The sequence below is a fragment of the Balaenoptera ricei genome, chromosome 1 (assembly GCF_028023285.1).
Source record: "Balaenoptera ricei isolate mBalRic1 chromosome 1, mBalRic1.hap2, whole genome shotgun sequence".
Taxonomy (NCBI): Eukaryota; Metazoa; Chordata; class Mammalia; order Artiodactyla; family Balaenopteridae; genus Balaenoptera; species Balaenoptera ricei.
The window spans coordinates 164,846,340-164,867,640 of record NC_082639.1 but is presented as its reverse complement, the minus strand read 5'-3'; the positions used below and the strand labels follow the sequence as shown (position 1 = coordinate 164,867,640).

Genomic DNA, 21,301 nt, shown 5'->3' with positions numbered 1-21,301 from the left:
ATTCTTAAATGTAGTATTTCTTAAACCCTAACCTAAATGGGATCTCTGCTATTGTATATTGTGAATTCTTTTCCATCTTAGGAAGGTTCAAAGTTTTCCTTTCAGCATTTCAACACACTGTCTTAATTCCATGGTCATTAAGTTCCTGTAGGTCAGCCATGTGACATTTGCAACTTGGATACCCATAAACCTAAATATGCAGTGTGCAGGGGAGGAATTTCTTATTACATTCTTGAGCCTGAGGCAGTCTTTGTACTGATGTAACTGTGCTAAAAAGGGTTTGTAAGAGTGAGTGAAGGGTCTTGTTTTTGGTATTGCTACAGTAGTTGTCAGAGCCCTTAGGAACTGCTATTATCATTCCTTTGTTTAATCACAAAGTGTCAGCCATTTAATTAAAATGATACCTAAAAGATATATATATGTGTGTGTATATTTATCATAGATAGATATTAGAATATATATGAATTGTATATTAGAAAGCTTTTAAAAACTTAAAAGTTAAAAACTCTTAAACTTTCTAATAAGAAGAGTTTAATTTTATTCGAGACACCAGCAAGAGCAGAAAAAGGAGCCTAGTGTTTTCTTGCTATAATTTCTTGTTCACAAAGCACAGAGGAAAAAAGATTTCAAAATCTACCAAATCAAGATCCTCTGTCAAATAATGCCTGTCCAATTCAACTGGGTAAAAAATGTTGCCTTTTTAAATGGAAACTCTAGCATGACTAATATTTTTGTCTCCTCAAAGTATGAACTATTAGATGACAAACAGTCCTCTGATACAAATTGTAAGCATTACCCAGATTTGAATATATAATCTTTTCTTTCAGACTTCCTATTTAACTTCATACATTGCTTTTGCTGGTGGATGCATCCATTAAGCATAAACATAATGCCCTGCTCTCAATCCTAGATGCTAAGATTGATAGTGCAGATAAAACAGATGCATATAAAGTTTTATAATAGAGAGTACCTGAACAGTCAGTTACAGTGTATGCATTTTTCCTTTTATGGTTAAAAAAAGGAAGAAGGAAAGCATTAGATTTAGGAGAGAGAACCAAAGAAAGGTGATTTGTAAATATTTTTATTCCTCCTTTACACAGTGGAAGGGTCCCTAAAAATGTTTGACTAAATCTTCTTTATGTTAGTGTCAAATGCACTAAGGAAGTGATTTCCAGGTGTTTTTGGTATATCTAAGCCATCGATCTGCTTTGGAAAGATTACCAGGTGATTCTGTGCATCCTTCACATTTGTGAATCATAACACTGATCATTCTTATATTTTATGAAAACTTTGTTATGCATCTACATAAAATTATTATTTATTTTTTAAACCAGACTGGATATTTAATTACCCCCAATTTATCTTTATACAAGATTAGATTTGGGGATATCATTTTTTTTAAAGGTGATGTATCTCTGACTGTTGTTCATACTGATGGACAAGTTGTTTTTGTCATTCATGCTCAGCAAAATGACATTTCAGGATGGTGAGAGAAGAAAAATAATTGATGGAAGAAGGTGGACACTATTATAAAATAACTGGCTCAAAAATTGTAAAATATTTTTATTGTTTATTCAAAAGAACTCGTTGCATATTAAAAAGTGTTTTTAATGAAGTCACCGAGCTGACAAAAGTGTTTTATAGGGTTCCATTTCTGAACTTTGCTCTTGTATAGAAGAGCACACACCATTTTGATAAATTATAAATCAGCCATTAAACTCTCCATGTTTAATAAATGATCAGTACATTTATTGATTAAGTTCTACATTCAGTATCTCATTTAATTCTCAAAACAATCACATTGGAATTGTTACTGTTATTTACCTCTGTGTTATAGATGAAGTTGAGGCACATAGATGTCAACAGCACACACAAGGTTACACAGTAAGAGATAAAACTTGAATTTACGTTTAAGTTCTCTGACTTGACTCCGTAATCTTATGCACATTGCTCTCTACTGCCTCCTATGCAATATGCTACCTTATCCCCATTATGGTGACCTTTACCCCATCTCTCACAGTCATCCCATAGGCTGACCTTATTTCTGACTATATCATTGTAATTAAGCTGATTTATAAAACCAGTAGAATGATCAACTGTCCTGTTTTGCCTAGAATTTCCCCAGTTGTAGAACTTTCAAGTCCTGCATCCTGGGAACCCCCCTCAGTTCTAGGTAAACTGGGACTCTTGATCACTTTCATCCTGTTCCTATTCTTCACTCAAACCCTGTCCCTGCACCTCATTTCATTCCTCATCCCTCAACCCTTGGTATCTTGGAAATGAGATATGAGATTAGAGAATTAGGTATGAATCGGGAATTTTAAAAATATATGTACTTATTGGTATTAAAAACAGTATTTATATGTTTTGATACTTCTGTATCTATCCACTTCAAAACAGTCTCGTCAAAATGTGGAGAATTAGCACATTAGCGCATACTATCATGTTTCACTTTGCATGTAAAGCACATAAAGTGAATTGACATAATATACACCAAACACATTTTATTCAATATTATTATGTATTATTTGACGTTTTTATAAGAATTTTTTTGTATTATAAAAGATATAGTATTTTAAGAACTTAATTTGGTTTTGTTTTTATATGTTATGATGTATTCATGTTAGAACAATAAGCATATTTTTAAAAGTTAAGAAAAGAGCATATATATTTTCATTCAACAAAACAACAGACACTCTAGTGTATACTTCTCTTTCTTGTTATGGCAAGGTAGGAGCAGGAGGAAGAAGACAGTGCTGTTTGAAAGAGAAGGAAAAAGGGGAGAAAATCAGAAGCAGGAAGAAGAGAAGGGTTTTCAAGGCAGAAAGAGAAGTAGACAGAGATTCTTGACATTTCTGATTGGTTTCTGTATTTAGGACTTACTGCCATTTGTGCAAATTGGGTTTGATTTTGGGGTTCCAGTTAGTAGAGAATCATGAGGAAGATGCAGTCTCTCTGAATTTAGATAAAATAAGAGAACTTTCATTTTTGAAAGGTTTAGCAATATATTTAGGGTTCATTCAGCTCTCTGTAGACAAGTCAAAGACACTCATTTCTCTAAGTCTATGCAGTGCATGAAACGTATTGAGCGTTGAGTTCAGTTGGGTAGCACATTTAAGTTCTATACTTAAGGACTTAATGTGTACTCTGAGCTTTCCTTCACTGAGCACAGCTTGCTTAACTGTATTTAGTTTCTGGTTTATAAGACATTGGGTAATATGACAGAGTATAACATCATCACATTTTATATGATTGTTGTCTGTTTATGTTCTTATATGGAGTTCTATTTTGAATTTGATACTGACTTCAGAGTTTGGGTAGGCACTTTCATACATCATCATGTTAAGGAGTAGAATAATGATCTACTCCTTAAGTAAGTTAATTATCATTCATCCTGCTACTATTTTTTTTCACATGTGTTTTTTGTGAATGCATTTCTGTGTATTCCTTTAGGTTATATCTATATGACTGAGCAAGATTAGGGGCCCCATCTATATGTAAGACTATAAGGTTACAACTCAGAACTCACATGTATCTCTGCATGATGATAATTGTAACTTTAGGTTCAAATTGGAAGAAAAAGATCAGTTATTGTTACTATTTTTAATTGCATTGGCTTTGCACAAACTCTTTTCCCCCTTGCATTTCATAATTTTCGCTTGAGGCAGATGATCTTACTATTTGGTTACGTCTTCAAGATTGTTCTTTTTGTATTAATGGATTCAAAGAGATTCCAACTTTATAATACCTGTGCTATATGTTTTCATTAACTGTTGAATGTTTGACTTTCATATTCTTTTTATTTGTAAAAGGATTGGTAGTTCTTTATTACAAAGAACTGCAAAAGAGGATATTGCCTTACCTTATAAAACAAGATTTAGGTTTGATTTATAACCACCACCAAAGAAACATTTCTGTAAGTGAATATTTTATAGTAGCACTAGACTCCCAAGAGAAATGGTTGAAAACCATCTGCATATATCCAGAAGAAGATGCTTGTCTCTTTGGGATTGTTTAGATCACAATTTATTTTAAACAGGAAAAAAGAAGATTGATGTTTGCTTTGGGAAGTTAATTAGGCTTTACTTCTCAGAACTTATGCAATAACAGGCTCTTACTCCTATGGGTTTAAAAATCAATTTATTATTGTGAAGTATTTGATAAAATGTTTCTTTTTACACATGAGTTAGGAAGCTACAGGGTTTGTCAGTACTGAAAAGTTCTATGAACTCTGTGTCCTCTTTCCAAAATATCTTACTCAACATTCAATTATTTTTCAAAACAGTATTTTCCTATTTTTGAAGACTATGGAACAAATTATGTTATCTTTCTTACTACACAGTTGGAGAATTTGATGCTGGATAAAGATGGCCACATAAAAATTACAGATTTTGGACTTTGCAAAGAAGGGATCACAGATGCAGCCACCATGAAGACGTTCTGTGGTACACCAGAGTATCTGGCCCCAGAGGTAGGCTATGTTTCCATTCATAGAAACAAATAACACTGATATAATGTTTTGCAAAGTAAACCATTTAAGCATTAAAAAAAAAATAGCAGTGTCTACTACTCTGACCTGGATTTCAACATGAATCAAATCTGTTTTGCTCCCACTTGTTCAACATGGTATTCTAGGGCAAAAATATATAGAAGTTAAACTTTATAAACTATATAAGTACAAGGATACTGGTAACTACAATAAAGTCCATTTTTATTTCTTGGCCATGTGTGTTTTATTTCTTGATTATGCCTATTTTATTTCATTTATTAAAATAGAATAATTGAATGACTACAGCAAGAATGTGAACAGTTTTATGAACCATCTTGGATTTTCCTTAGAAACAAAGAAACAGCGATAATTTGTATTTGTAATATCGTGGGTTTTCATACTTAGTGATTGGGAAGTATTTCATTGGGAGAGTTAATGAAATGACAGTAGCTGTATTTTGGAAATCATGCCAAATCAAAGCAAGCTTCAACTAGTGCCCTCCCCATGCTGAGGATTCCATACTAATTCATTAATTTGTTTATTCAAACAATTATATATTATTCATCTACTATATACTGGGTATTTTTCTGGGTGGTGTGTTTATACGAACAAGACACAAAGGACCCTGCTCTCAGGGAACTCACTTCTGGTGGAGGGAGACCTAATAAAAATATATGTATAACAATGTCATGCGATGAAGATGTGTCATGAAGGAAAAGAAGCTAGATAAAGGGAGGTTGTGGTGTGGTGGATGTGTTAGGTAGTGTTCTCATTACTATTACTACAAAACAGACCACTGCAAAGCCTAACCATTTTATGTGATTGAAGGTTCTGAGTCAGGACAGCAGGAATGACTGCTCCATGGTACATGGGGCACGGCAGGGGGTGACTCTGGCTGGAGGCTGGAATCTGGAAGCTCCCCTCTTTCTGTGTCTGACAGTTAATGCTGGCTCTCAACTGGTACCTTACAGGGCTCTCAAAAGCCTCAGCTTCTCCAAGTGGCCTGGTTTCCTCATACTGGTGGCTTCAGGGTAGCCAGACTATTTTGGCTGTCGGTTCTAAAAGTGAACGTCCTAGGGAACAGTTTAGAAACTGCTTCCATTTTTTTAAAACCTAGCAAACCATGAAGAAATGTTTCATTAGTTTTTTGAAAATTTTTCTTCATAGTGTATTTTTAAAAATTTTGTTATCACATACCATAAATTCCGCCTTTTAAAGTGCACAGTAGTGGTTTTTAGTATGTTCAAAGTTGTGCAATCATCACCACTGTCTAATTCCAGAATATTTTCATTATTACAACAAAGAAATCCCATACACATTAGTTCCTCCCCTATCTCCCCTCGTCCCAGACAACTACTAATCTACTTTCTGTCTCTATAGATGTGCTAGTTCTGGACATTTCATATAAATGGAATCATACAATATGTGGCCTCTTGTGTCTGGCTTCTTTTACTTAGTATGTTTTCAAGATTCATCCATGCTTCAGCATGTTATTGATACTTCATTCCTTTTTATGGCCAAATAATATTCTATTGTATGAATATAAACACATTTTATTTATCCATTCAGCAGCTGATGGACATTTAGGTTGCTTCCAGGTTTTGGCTGATAATGCTGCTATGAACATTTCTCTGTGAATCCCCTTTTATGGCCTTGTTTCAGGAACTGCACATCATTTCTGTCATATGCTTATTGGTTTAGCATTCCTAAGCCTACACATATTTAAGGGGTAGTGACATAGACCCCACCTCTACATTGTAAAAGAGCATGTGAGGTGGGAGATACTGTTACAGCTGTCTTTGGAAAATATAATCTTTTACAGATAGAATGTTCAGGGGAAGAGGGGTTTAATCAGAGACCTGAATGCTAAGAGGCAACTATTGTAAAAATAGACGGGAAGAGCTTTCCAAACACAGAGAGCAGCTAGTATAAAAACTGTGAGGCAGAACAAGTTCAGTTCTTCCCTCAAACTCCAACAAGGTTAGTGTGGCTAGAGCCAAATAGGGAGGCATTAATCTTTGATGGATGAAGATAACTATTTATTGAACATGTATTATGTGCCACATGCTATATATGTACATTGCATATTTGGAATAACCTTTTGTGATAGAAAACCTGTTTTTTCAAAGGTGAGGGAACTGAGGATCAGAATTTTTCTAATGTAATCTGTACAGTAAATCCCCTACATACGAATCTTCAAGTTGCGAACTTTCAAAGATGCGAACACGTCAGGTGTGAGTGAAATTGCAGCTTGCCCTCCGTCTCCTATTGCTAACAACCCTTCAGTTCTACCATCTCCCACCTCCTCTCCCTTCTGCAGTCAGTAACTCTTCTTGCCTGTTCACTCGATGCCAGCCCCTGTATGCCACCTGTTGGACTGTACTACCGTACTTTTCAAGGTACTGTACTGTAAGATTAAAAATGTTTTCTTTATTTTTTGTTTGTTTATTTTGTATGTATTATTTGTGTGAAAACTATTGTAAACCTATTACAGTACAGTACTATGTAGCCAATTGTGTTAGTTGGGTACCTAAGCTAACTTTGTTGGACTTACGAACAAGTTGGACTTACGAACACACTCTCGGAGCGGAACTTGTTCATATGTAGGGGACTTACTGTACACAGCTAGGAGGTGGTAGAGGTAGAATTAGGATTCTAAATAGGTTCATCTTATAAAGCCTATTTTTACTTTTTTAACCACATACATCATGGCCCAAAACAGTCACTATTTCAAGGCCACTTATAGATGTAAATAATTGTCATTTTTAAAATAGATGCTTTGTAAATGCTCAACAGCAAAAGGTAATCAAAAGAATTAGGAAATAAGAATACATTCAGAATGATACTAGCATTCCTATACATATAGTAACTAATGCCAGTTTATTATTACAATAGTTCTTTTCAGTTAGAGATTAAATTTACATTTCAAGAATGTTGAGTTACTGTAAATAAATGCTAGTAATTTGAAATATTAGCAGTATTTTTCACAGTAAATTTCCAAATATTTTATCGAGGGCTGCCAAAAAATAACATTTTTTCTGTTATGAAATCTGGAGTTTAAAATTTTCCATTTTTGTAGCTGAATTAGGTAAAAGTTTAGAAATGTTGTTTCTTGTTTATTCAAATACAAGATTACATTTTCTAGAATAGGATTGTTTTTGCGAATGTCATGAAAAACAAAATCTTTGTTTCTCTGGAGTTGCAATTGCCCTTGCTATACATTTACTATGGCTGATGATATCCCATATTTAGAATAACAAAATTAGTTGTGTCACGATTAGGGGAAATTATTTCTGTAGAAGATAAATACATCTCATTTCAGAAGCAGATGATCTCCTAAGAAACAAAGATACTGTTTTATATGCAAATGTCATCAACTGAAGAACAAAACCAAGAATTTAATGCAAGAAGAGTCCAATTGTTTCTAAATAGAAAGTTTACAATTCACAAGGAATTGTCAATTTCTTTTTAAAGACATGTAAGAAAACCTTTCTGTATACCTTTTTAAAAAAATGTTGCAGAAGTCTGGTCTTTAAAAGAAGTTTATATACCCCCTGGCTGATAGATGTTGATTCATAATTAAAATCTTGACACCTTGTTTTTACAGGGGAGAGTGAGCATTGTGGTTACTATCTGTGGATGACAAATCTTGAAACAACTAACTTCTCATGCAGTTATGTTTTTATATTCTAAGTATTTGTGTCCAACACTGCATTTTGTTAAATCAGGGTAACTTTGTGTTGTACTCTTACTTTTTTTTTATTTTTTATTTTTTTAATTTAATTTTATTTTTGGCTGTGTTGGGTCTTCGTTTCTGTGCGAGGGCTTTCTCCAGTTGTGGCAAGCGGGGGCCACTCTTCATCGCGGTGCGCGGGCCTCTCACTATCGCGGGCTGTCTTGTTGCGGAGCACAAGCTCCAGACGCGCAGGCTCAGTAGTTGTGGCTTACGGGCCTAGTCGCTCTGCGGCATGTGGGATCTTCCCAGACCAGGGCTCGAACCCGTGTCCCCTGCATTGGCAGGCAGATTCTCAACCACTGCGCCCCCAGGGAAGCCCCTATACTCTTACTTTTAAAAACAAGAATTTAAGTCCTTTTTTCTGGTCTCTGATATGGACCATTTCACTGAAGAGCACTCATTCATTAATTAAAGAAATATTTATTGAATATTTATTAGGTATCATGCATTCTTTTAGGTGCTGGGAATACAAAGATCATAAGAAATGTTTTTTGTCCTCAGGTAGCTTGCTATATTTACTAAGGTGATAGGATATGTAAAATAATCATTATTGTGCAAGAAAATAATTGCTTTACTAGAATTATGTACAGAATGGTGAAAGGAAAAGGAAGGGTGGTGGGAGGGCCTGGTGACGGTAAAGAGGGAGCAGACTGAGAGGAGGCTGGACACAGATTGGGATCAGAATGCAAAAGAGTTTAGATTTGATCTCATGGACAAGGAAAAATCACTTTTGAACTAAGAGCAGGGCAATAATGTGATCAGATATAGCTGGTCAGAGTTAGAGAGGGATTGGCAAGAGCCGAAACTAGCCTCTTCCCTTTACTTCAGATGGTATCTCTCACTTTCTCTGAACCTTGAAATTTCTAGTTCATACCATTATTAATGCCAGACTTTTCTTGATTAGTAGCTGCTTATCAGACTTGGAATATGTGCCTGAGCACTGCTTCTCTTTTGAAGGGCTCATTGTCAATATTTTCCCTTCTCCTCTTCTTATAGAAGACTTGTTTACCCATTATGGAGAGATCTTTCTGCAACCTATCATTCATCTAGCAGTGGCATCCATTACCTTTTAAACTGTTTTTTGTTTTCTTTTGGTTTTTTTTCTGTTTGTTTGTTTTTTTTTTGGCCGCACTGCATGGCATGGGGGATGTTAGTTCTCCGACCAGGGATCGAACTCGTGCCCACTGCAGTGGAAGCACAGAGTCCTAACCACTGGACCGCCAGGGATGTCCCTAAACTGTTTTAATCTGGTAGGAATGCTTTGCTGCTTAAAGACGGTTGAAGGGTATTTAAAAGATACTTCAAAAAGACTGTTAGAAATCGGTTCAAAGCTGATATATTAACTGTACTATATCTCAGGCTCATAGCTGATTTTTAAATAAACTTTAGTTTTAAATGAACTTAAGTTTTTTCTTGTGGCAAAGACCACCAGGAAAAGAAAAGTTTTATAGTATAAAAATGCCATTTGTTGAAAAAAGGGTATTTTTAAAGTATTTGTTCTCTTCTTTTGATGAAGAATTATAGACCTTTATTATTAAAGGGAAAAAAATCGTGTCTTTTTTAAAAGAGGTTGCAGAGATACAGTCCTAGCAGGCATATAAACTATACATTTAGTGTGCTACATCTCTAAAAATGCATTAGTATATATAGTTTTAAAGTGTTTTTGCTCTTTCTTGTATTAGAAGGAAATAAATTTGACCTGCCATATATTATGGACTATAAGATATTTTGAGGGGATTTTGTTTTCATGATCTTTACTATATTTTCATGCCTAGAAATTATAAAGAAATTAGAAATCACATATAAAATCTTACTGTTAAATTTTATTATTTGCCTTGGCTCTCATTGAATCCAAACCATCCTTTTATGCAGTGCTAATTATTTAGAGTCTCAGCTTTGCTCTTGAGTTAGCAGTACCTGATCAACTTTCCAACTGTAAAGCAGTTTGAAAATCAAATGTAGCTTACATGCAAGACCCAACAAAATTAAAAGTGTTAAGTACGTTTTGGCAGTTCACTTTTATTATGCCCAGTCCTCAAATGTACCAGCAGATAATCATCTGAATGTTAGTTATTTTTCACATGCTTATGTGATCACACAAAAAGTACATGCTAAAAAGAAGCAGATGGTGACAGATGGGGAAGGTTGAATAAGGTGGTTTTGGAAACCTAGAGAAATGCACTTCTGTAATAGTGTAAAAATAAAAATTATTTGATAATCAAGTTAGAACTAACAAAAAGATTGCAAAAAATGACTTGATTGTTGGAGAATACATAGTATCTAGTGGTGGTTGCTGTTCAGGAAAAAAGTGTATATAATTTTATTTCATATGTGTAAAATACTGTGTTTTTCAGTGGCTGAAAATGGATTTTTTGATGTATTCCTAGTTTTCAGAACCTCATTTTTGGAAAACATTTACTTGGTATCATTTTATTCACTTTTCTTTTGAAGTCTACTAGCTTTAATATCTTTTATAATATGTATTTTGACAATATCTGAAATAGACAAGAATATTTTGATAACTATTTTTTAAATTTATTTTATTTATTTATTTATTTTTGGCTGCGTTGGGTCTTCATTGCTGCGCACGGGCTTTCTCTAGCTGTGGCTATCGGGGGCTACTCTTCGTTGCGATGCGCGGGCTTCTCATTGCAGTGACTTGTCTTGTTGCAGAGCACGGGCTCTAGGCGCGCGGGCTTCAGTATTTGTGGCATGCGGGCTCTAGAGTGCAGGCTCAGTAGTTGTGGTGCACGGGCTTAGTTGCTCCGCGGCATGTGGGATCTTCCCGGACCAGGGCTTGAACCCATGTCCCCTGAGTTGGCAGGCGGATTCTTAACCACTGCGCCACCAGGGAAGTCCTTGATAACTATTTTGATACAAAGATTTGCTTAAAGTCACTGTGATTCTATATAGATAATAGCACAAATGGAAATTAAATTCTATGTAAATGAAAGGCCAAAAGTATACAATAACTTCTTCAGAATGGGTTGAGAGAATCATGTAAATTAAGGGTGAAGGTAGTTGGTAGTATGGAGGGTAGTGTACATGGGGGGAGTAGTTAGAACCAAACTCGATTTAAGAGTACTAAATGGAATTTTATTTATTTATTTTAAATACAACCAAGAATAAATGAAAAAGACAATTTTATGGGCTCTATCAATATTATCTTTAGGGGATCTTAAAATAAATGAATGAGGTCAAAGTTATATATGTTTGTACATTTCATCTGTAGATAAAAATAGCACACATAGTTGCATTTTGCATACCCTTGGACGAAATTCTACTGGTTCTAACAGATTATGAAACTAAATCTCAAATTCTAAGCTTTTTGTAAAAATTAAAAGTTATTTTAGTAGCTTTCCCAAAACTGTATACATTCCTAATATTTTATTTAATTGTTAATGATTCATGTAACAATTATCCTCTTGAGGTGTTTTTGAAAACCTTCATCTTCCTGATGGTTCTAAAAAGGTCTCATCACCAGTATTAAGGGGAAAATTAAGTAAATGAGCACAGTGATTAGTTCAGACAGAAGTTGTCTGCTTTATAGTTAGAATTTATATTTAAGAAATTCTGTCATGAGTTGGCTGACTGTTCATACTGTTTCTGGATAATATTAAAAACCATCCCATTTTGCTATATACCTGAAACTAACACAACATTGTAAATCAACTATATTTCAATTAAAAAGAATTTCAGAGTAAAAAAAATATATCATTTTGTCCCCAAATTGGATATTGTTTAAATATGAACAAAAATGATATTTTTAGTTCAATGTTAATGTCTCTCAACATTTATAAGTAGCAGCTTTTACTTCCCTAGAGTTCTGTCAGTTCTTATAGTAGCTATTTTTCACCTAAAGTTCTTTTCAGTGTTATATAGTCTTTTGGTTTTAACAATCAGAATATTTGCATTCAGTCCTTTGGAATGATCCTAATTTAAGCACAGAGTTTAATTTTAAATTCTCTGCAACATAAGAACATATACAAAACTAACCCTAACTGGGAACACTAGTGATTACCTATAGTGTTTTACAATGGCCATTTTTACTTTGGTTACAAAGACCCAGTTTCTTAGAATCCCATATTGTTTGTTGCTTCAGGATAAAAAGGAAGTATAGAAATCTCTGGGAAGATATGCGTAAGTATGATTTAATCACCAGTATTGTATCCATTTAGCTTTTCTCCTTATCAGGAATGTTGCCTGTTCTAGGCAGAGAATGCTTTTGAAAATACGATGTTAGCTGCATGCAAGTACTTGTGTCTGCATGCTAGGAGGTAGCCATAAAGCTTACAGCATCTTAATTCAGAACAAATGGCACTTACAGTTTCAGTCTCTTTAGAATCATTAGAGCGGTTGAAAACTGGATATAAAGTATATATTTATGAAGAAAATACCAATAAACCATGGAATTCATAATTCTTATGAAATATATAGTTCTACTGAAGCTGCAATACATTTTAGAATCTGAATTAGAAGATTGGTAGTTCATTTTTTTAGCCAATTCCTGTGATGTTAGGAATATTAAAGGATTTCTGTAAATTATAAAGTATATAAATGTGTGTTTGTATATAAAACACACATATAAGTTACCTGAAATATAAGGTTACCAGAAAAAAATTTTTTTGAATTAGCGGTAAATTGGTTCATCCAAGTTCGCAGTTTAGTTTCACAACATAGGTGTACAGACAGTTTGTTTAGATGTTTAATTTTTTCCCCCATCTGTTCTGTCAGGATTATTGATTGAGCAGTAAGCCACTCTAGGGCATACATAGTCTCCTCATAACTGCTTGCCTTGAGTGCATTGTGTGGCCTGGCGAACAAGCTGAGAAAGGTGTTCCTTCAGCTTCCCAGTAAATCTTAATTGGGAAAAGAATATTGAAATGAATATGTTTTTTGAAAGTACCCAGTAGCCAAATATTTACATTGGGAACTTTAATTGATGGTATCGTTTTAAAATATATAATTTATTATTTAATGTCATTCTTTGAAATTAGTAACCATTCAAGAGCTGTTCATGGTGATTTTTTAAACTCATCTGGGTTTTGATAAGTAGAAGTATCTACATTAAATGTTATCAAATATTAATCAAATATTACCAGAACATTTAATACTAATTGATAACCTGCTGTGACTTCCTTGAGTCTTAGATTTTATTATATCATAAAGTGAAGCAATCTCTGGCTTCTAGTGGAAACATTGAAACTAAGCCTTTTTTTCCTAGAGCTTGTGCTCTGTTGGGGTGTTTATTGATATGACCTCTTGTCATTTTTTAACATTTACATTCTTTTAGTGTTCCAAATCCCCACTTGTTCTTTATCTCTGTTTGGGCATTTGTGTTAAATGTGCTTATAAAGTGAAGCTATATCTATGGTTACAGAGGACAGTAGGTGTAGAAGGAAATACTAAATGTCTGCATTCATATTTAAACTTGATTTTAGTTTAAACATTAGTGACATTGATTTCATGGAAAAGAGACACTGTCTTTAGTTTAATTCTTCAGGATAAGTCTTTCAGTGGATTATTTCTTTAGGAGCAGGTTTTGACCTGCATTTATATCTAGATTATATGATAAATTGCATTTTAATGCAGTTGAAATGTAACTTATCATTGTTGTACCTCTACATTACCATTTATCCTACTGGTTGGATCAGCCCTCATGATAACCATGAAGTAAATTAGCCTTTTGCTAAGGAAAAAAAAATCGTCAGAGGTAACCAGAAGGAATTGCAACTCTTAGGTTAAAGAATGTGAATTTTATATACTACTAGACTGTGGATTTTAATTTCACTCTGGAATTTCTACATTATTTCAAAGTATTGTATTTTGAAATAATTTAGATATAAGGAGAGAGAAAAGCCGTTGTATGAACAGTGGTAACATGTTTTTTATTATATAGCCACATGTAGAATATTATAATCACTTTTATTTTTATTTCTTGTGTATTTCATCTTCCAGCTGTCTTGAGGTAGGAGTTGAACAGAAATCTTTGTTTTTAATTGATAGCAAAGACTCTTAGATAAAGAGGCCTGGCTGAGTTGTTCGGGTATTTTCTCCTCAACATTGCCTAAGTTTTACATGTCAGTAAGATAATACATTACGTCAGATTTGTTCAGTACAAAGTAATACAGCAAACAGTTCTAATTGTAGCATTATGTATGTATATTTCAATTAAAGCTCGTATGTTCAAAAGCAAAACCACATAACTTTTGAGAATCAGTGTTCGTTTTACAAAGCTAAATAAAATATATTTTATTTTCTCAAGCAGATTTTTTTACAATGCAGTTTTATTTTTCAGTTGCTTATTTCTCTTCAAAAATAAAACCGTTTTTTTATGTACTCACTTTCCCTTCTGGCTGCAAACCAGGTATTTAAACAAAAATAAAGGATTGCCAGTTTTGCCAGCTGGGGATGAGAACCCGGCTGGTGAAATGTGGGTTCGGGAGGCAGTTAATCCAGCTTTTATGCTTTTTATGGTTTTATGAAAAAAGAGGTTAAAAGCCACATTTGGCTCTTTATTGTATGTACCACTGTTTTGTTGCTGTTGTAGGAATGCAGTAAAAGGTTACTTATATTTAAAAAATTTTGTTATTAGGTAAAATCTTGCATCTATTAGATAAAGGCCTACAAACAGTACATTCTACTAATTGGATGTGGGAGAGATTCAAAAGTCACTGGTATTTAAAAATTATATACACAGCATTTCCTTTAAGTACACAAGTAGAATTCCTTCCTCTTCAAGTTGTTTCTTGTTTTCTATATGTTCTCACATTACTCATTTCAAACAAGTAGAAATTTTAAATATTTTTGGCTAAAGATAGAAACTAGAATTTATTGTTTTCCCCAAAAACATCTTGCTTAGTTTGTTATTTACAAAAGGGTTTTGGGAAAATGTAGAAACTGGACTTATGTTTATATATTGCCAATGTAGTTTCTAGTTGTCTTTAGCCACAAGACAATGATAAAATTGAATTAATACTAGGTATGTAATGTACAATATGATAAATATGGTTAACATGCTGTACATTACATATGAAAGTTGTTAAGAGAGTAAACCCTAAGAGTTCTCATCACAAGGAAAAATTTTTTTTCTAATTCTTTAATTCTGTTTCTATATGAGATGATAGATGTTCATTAAACTTATTGTAGTAAACATTTCATGGTGTATGTAAGTTAAATCATTATGCTGTACACCTTAAACTTATACAATGCTGTATATCAGGTATCAAGCTGTATGTCAATTATGTCTTGGTAAAACTGGAAGAAAAAAAATCTTTTCATAGCATTTGAAAACACTACTAAATAGATCTTTAGGTAACATAGTTTTTTTCTTAAAATTACATTCTCCACCTTTAAATACCCTGTCTACCAAAGTGCCTTTCATAGTATTTATAGTAATCATAGTGTAGCTGTCAAAAATATTATGTGCATTTTACGAAATTATTAGTTAAATTTTAAATAAAAGTCACATAGACGTAATCTTCAACAACATACTTAACTCTAAGAAAGTTTAGAACATGAGTACTACTTTGTTCTGTATCAAATTCTCTCTAATGTCATCAATTATAAGATTTTTTTTGATTGATTTATTTCATGTATATGGTTTTCTTGATCTGTTTATCCCAAAGCTAAGAGGATCAGATAAAGTAAGCTTTAAGATTATTCAAATATAGTATCTTAAAATAAAATATTGAAAGATCCAAATAGATAAAGAAAATTCCATTGGATGAGGAACATATGCAGTAGAAAGGTAAATCAAATTTTACCTTTCTGGGACAAATGACACGTCATCATGTTTCAGTTTGAACAGGTTGCTCTAACATAGCCTAACTTATACTTGCATATTGTTTCTTACTAAATTTATTTTACATGTAATGTGTTTGGGGAAATAAATTTAAGGTCATATACCCTACAAATATTGAGTCCATAATTTTTATTGTTTGTGTTTAATAGAAATTGTTGTGAGGTACTTAAACTTTGGATACCAAAGGTTATTACAACCGAAACAGCAAATCTTTATATTCACTCTGTTGCTTAAATATTTCCTGAAAGAGTTTAAACATGTAGGGGCCTCCAAAAGTTTTTATATTTATTCTCATGGTTGTCATGCCCTGGACTCTTCTCTAGTACATTGCATTTGTTTACTCCTGTCTTTCACTGATTTGTAGTAGTTGGTTCTTCTCAGTGCAAGAATGTGGTAGACACATTCTGTTCTCTATAATCAGCACAGTTTAGCTCTAAGTTGTTACTTAAAGTCCATGTTAGTGGAACCAGAATGAAAAATTAAGTAGGCCTAAGTGAAAATATGCAAATAGTTTTCATTTGATCCTTAGGGCACTCATATATTCACTTACTTAGAATCTGTTGCAATACCTTTTTTGATACCCAGTCATTTCTGGATATATATTGAACATTTCACGTATTTGGTGTGATTTATATCTTTTGTAGGATGCTTCATAATTTAAATGTCAAGATCTCAGAATAGCCTACCTAGGTTATGTAAAAATCTTATGTTTTATAAATAATGCTTTAAAAGCTAACATGTAAAAATTGATCTTTTACTGGTTTCACTTTTAGGTGTTAGAAGACAATGACTATGGCCGAGCCGTGGATTGGTGGGGCCTTGGGGTTGTCATGTATGAAATGATGTGCGGGAGATTACCTTTCTACAACCAGGATCATGAGAAACTTTTTGAACTAATTCTAATGGAAGACATTAAATTTCCTCGAACACTCTCTTCAGATGCAAAATCATTGCTTTCAGGGCTCTTGATAAAGGATCCAAATAAACGGTAAGCCGCAAATAACACACAGTGAGTTACTGATGAATGTGGTTAGGAATTGTGATGTGGAAATTAATTCAAATATAACTAACTCCAAGAAGCAATGTATTTGGTGTAGACATCTTCCCACTGAGACACTGACTTATTTTTAACTGCATAATATAGAACATTTAAAAAATTTCCTCAACTCTTTCCTAACTTGGAAATTTTATACAGATTTTACCACATAAAGATTTTGAGAGTTTTATGAACAAACAGTTTCTTAATTGCCATGGTGCTTGCTATTGTGGGGATAGGAGGATCCCTTTTTTCCTTTCAGTCTCTGGGCTTTATATTTCTGCTGATTTACATTATAAAACAGAACTGTCTGTGTACTCTCCTCCCACATGTATGTATGTTAACATATCTAACTACATTTTTTGTTTGTCTTTGAAGATAATTCTTTTCCACACATGGCTGAAAGGACTAATGGCAAAAATGTCTTTGCATACTTTGTATTTCTATTTTTGTAGCTACAGCTATGACCTGAAGAATCCTACAGCTCTTTGCTTAATGAGCTATAGTATTCATTGTTCAGGTTTATATATTTATTTACACATACATTTTATAAGTCATACATGAAATGACTATTAATTTTAAAATGTTCCTTAATATATGTGTTTGTATATACATGTGTATATTCTTTGTTCCAGTAGATATATATGCATATCAGTATGTCTCTGAAAATCTCTTAGACCTTAAGCGTCTTAAGGGTAGGCCATTTCATATATTGTTTAATCTTTTGTAACACCTCACATAATTTTTGTTAATGTTCTGTTTATGGTTGATGCTCAGTATGTATTTGTTGACAGACTGAATTAATGAGTGAAGGAATAAATGAATTTTAAATTGTGGGCTTTGTCTACCTTAGAGATGGTTTCCATCGCATACTTCTAGCTTTTAAATTTGTGAGGGACATGATTTTACCTTCAGCAGAAATAAGCAAACATAATAAAAGAGGTACCATCTTTTTGCTTTGTGAAGAACCATTCAAACATGTTTCATAATTCTAGTAACTGAAAGCTTACCTTCTATTTATAAAGTGATTTTTTGTTCTTTGTCAGGGCATTTGCACATCTCTTGTTTCCCTTGCTTTTTAGTAGCCTGTGGAGTAGGTAGGATAGATATTATTCTCATTTCCATTTGATTGAGGAGAAAATGAGGCCCAGGGAGGGTTAAGTGATTTATCCTAGTTCTCACAGAAGATTCGTGTAGAACAAGAATAGAAATCAAGTTTATGTGTGCCTATTTGATATTTCTCTTGTATCTTCTTTACAGTGCACCGTTTTCTTAGTTGAGGTTTTAAAATGTATTCCATTTGATATGATTGTTTCACAACTATTGTAACAAGTGGTACTTGGCAATAGATAATCTTTATATAGAGCTAGGATTTCAATTTTATCTAGTTGAGTTTTGGATCTTAGATTTGCCTTAGATTTCAAGGGCAGTTAATTTTTAACCCATCTTTTTCTGACTCCTGGTTTTCATGTCTATGTCTCATTCATTTTTTTATTGTCATTTCCCACCCTCCACCCACACCCCACCCCCTGGGGATAGCACGTAGTAGGTACTTAATAATTGTTGAATACACGTGAGGTAAATTTCTACAATGTTAGTGGCCTGGTATGTAGGACAACTCTTAAAGTTTTGTCTACCCAGAAGTTGATATTGTCTAAAGAGAAGATGTGGTATTTTTAACTATCTGGTATTTCCTTTTAAGGTAGATATGTCAAGCCCCTCCACTGCTACATTAAAATATTGGGAATGCAAGGATGAATAAGATGGATAATCTCTGCTCTAGTTGTTCATAGAGTAATGTGGGGCACAAAACATATATTCACAGATGCTCAGGTTAAACTACATACAAATACTTTTGAAATTATTAGCTGTTAAGGGGATTGGAACACTTGAGCTGGTTCATAAAGGAGTTGGAATTTGCAGTGGCTTTCATGAAGAGAATTTTACATGTAAATAACAGCTAGAATTGCAAATGAACGTGGCATTTGAGAAGTTCAGCAACTGGAGTGTAGAATATGAGTTGGGTAACATTGGCAGATGAAGCCAATATGTTAGATTGTAAGGACCTTATCTTTCTTAGAAAATATTTAATCTTTATTCAGAAGGGGATGAGAAGCCACTGAATTATTAAAAGTAAGGGATGGTGTAATCAGGTCTGTGTTATGAAAAGGTAACTCAGGAAGCTTTGTCATGGATAGATTAGAACAGTGAAGGGCCAGGGGCAGGTAGGCAGAGTAATTAAGAATACATATGGAATTGTCCAGATAAGACATGGAGTCCTTCCTAAAGCAGTTGTAAAGAGTGCTAAATAGAACTTTGTGAATGATTAAATAGAAATGGTGAGGAAGGGGAAGGAGTCAGGATGCCTCTGAGGTTTCCAACTTGGATGACTAGTTTGGAGAATGGAGTTATCATTAACAGAGAAGGAGTACAGGCAAAGGAGGAGGCTTGATGAGGTGGATGTTGATATTAGTTTTGCTACACCGAGTCTGAGGTTTCTATAGAAAACCTAGATGTCAAGCAGGCAGCTGAAAATAGTACCAGTGCTTAATAGAAACACAATAACTGATTTTCTCTGGGTATATGTCCAAGAGTGGGATTGCTGGGTCATATGGTAGTTCTATTTTTAGTTTTTTAAGGAACCTCCATACTGTTCTCCATAGTGGCTGTACCAGTTTACATTCCCACCAACAGTGTAAGAGGATTCCCTTTTCTCCACCTCCTCTCCAGCATTTATTGTTTGTAGATTTTTTGATGATGGCCATTCTGATCGGTGTGAGGTGATACTTCATCATAGTTTTGATTTGCATTTCTCTAATAATTAGCCATGTTGAGCATCTTTTCATGTGTTTGTTGGCCATCTGTATGTCTTCTTTAGAGAAATATCTATCTATTTAGGTCTTCTGCCCATTTTTTCATTGGGTTGTTTGTTTTTTTGATACTGAGCTGCATGAGCTGTTTGTATATTTTGGAGATTAATCCTTTGTCCGTTGCTTCATTTGCAAATATTTTCTCCCATTCTGAGGGTTGTCTTTTCGTATTGCTTATGGTTTCCTTTGCTGTGCAAAAGATTTTAAGTTTCATTAGGTCCCATTTGTTTATTTTTGTTTTTATTTTCATTACTCTAGGAGGTGGGTCAGAAAAGATCTTGCTGCAATTTATGTCAAGGAGTGTTCTGCCTATGTTTTCCTCTAAGAGTTTTATACTGTCCGTCCTGACATTTAGGTCTTTAATGCATTTTGAGTTTATTTTTGTGTATGGTGTTAGGGAGTGTTCTAATTTCATTCTTTCACATGTAGCTGTCCAGTTTTCCCAGCAAAGATGAACTTATTTGCAAAGCAGAAATAAAGACACAGATTTGGTATCCACAAACTTATGGATACCAAGGGCACAAGGATGGGGTGGGTTGAATTGGGAGATTGGGATTGACATATATACACTACTATGTATAAAAGAGATAACTAATGTGAACCTACTGTATAGCACAGGGAACTCTATTCAATGCTTTGTGTGACCTAAATGGAAAGGAAATCTAAAAAAAGGGGACATATGTGTACGTATAACTGATTCACTTTGCTGTACAGAAGAAACTACCACAACATTGTAAAGCAACTATACTCCAATAAAAATTAATTTTAAAAAAAGAAACACAAAACTGAATATTTGGATTTGGGATCTGTAGATACCTAGGAGGTAGCTGGAGCCATGAGAATAGTGAAAAGAGTAGAATATAAAAAGAAGGTGGCCTAGGACATAGTCTTGGGAAATGTCAAAATTTAAGAGGTACAAAGAAGAGAAAGAGCCAACAAAGGACCCTGAAAAGTCTTTGGAAGTGTAATCAAAGATAGCACTATAGTATACCTCTTTATTATTCCTATTCAACTATTTTAAATACTGCCTGAATTTCTCTGATACTCTTTACCGAATTGCTATCAGTTCTATCAAAGAGTCAGCTCTCATCTTGCTTTTATTTCTTATTCTTCATTACTTTATGATTATTCTATTAGTATCTCCTTTAGCCTCCTATGCAAATTTTGTAGGAAAAGCATGACCTCATGTTGCATTCAATAACACAAGGAAAATGTGAATTAGATGTTGTTTCTCGTTATGAAGAATCCATAGTAGCTGAGGATTTTAGTTTGGCTTTCTGATATGGAAATTTGGTATTCTTAGACAAAAATATCTTAATGTAAATCATATTTTGATATAATTTTGACGTTTTAAATTGTATATTAG

The 21,301-nt window shown here is 33.8% G+C and overlaps 1 protein-coding gene across 5 annotated transcripts in view; it reads left to right on the top strand.

The window, feature by feature from the left end:
- AKT3 (AKT serine/threonine kinase 3) overlaps nt 1-21,301 on the top strand; it is a 386,660-nt gene that overhangs the window by 280,497 nt on the left and 84,862 nt on the right. For all 5 annotated transcript variants that reach the window (XM_059940876.1, XM_059940883.1, XM_059940866.1 and 2 more), the window contains 2 exons: nt 4,343-4,471; nt 16,803-17,017. In XM_059940876.1, coding sequence (XP_059796859.1) covers nt 4,343-4,471; nt 16,803-17,017 — 344 coding nt within the window. The remainder of the gene's footprint in view (nt 1-4,342; nt 4,472-16,802; nt 17,018-21,301) is intronic.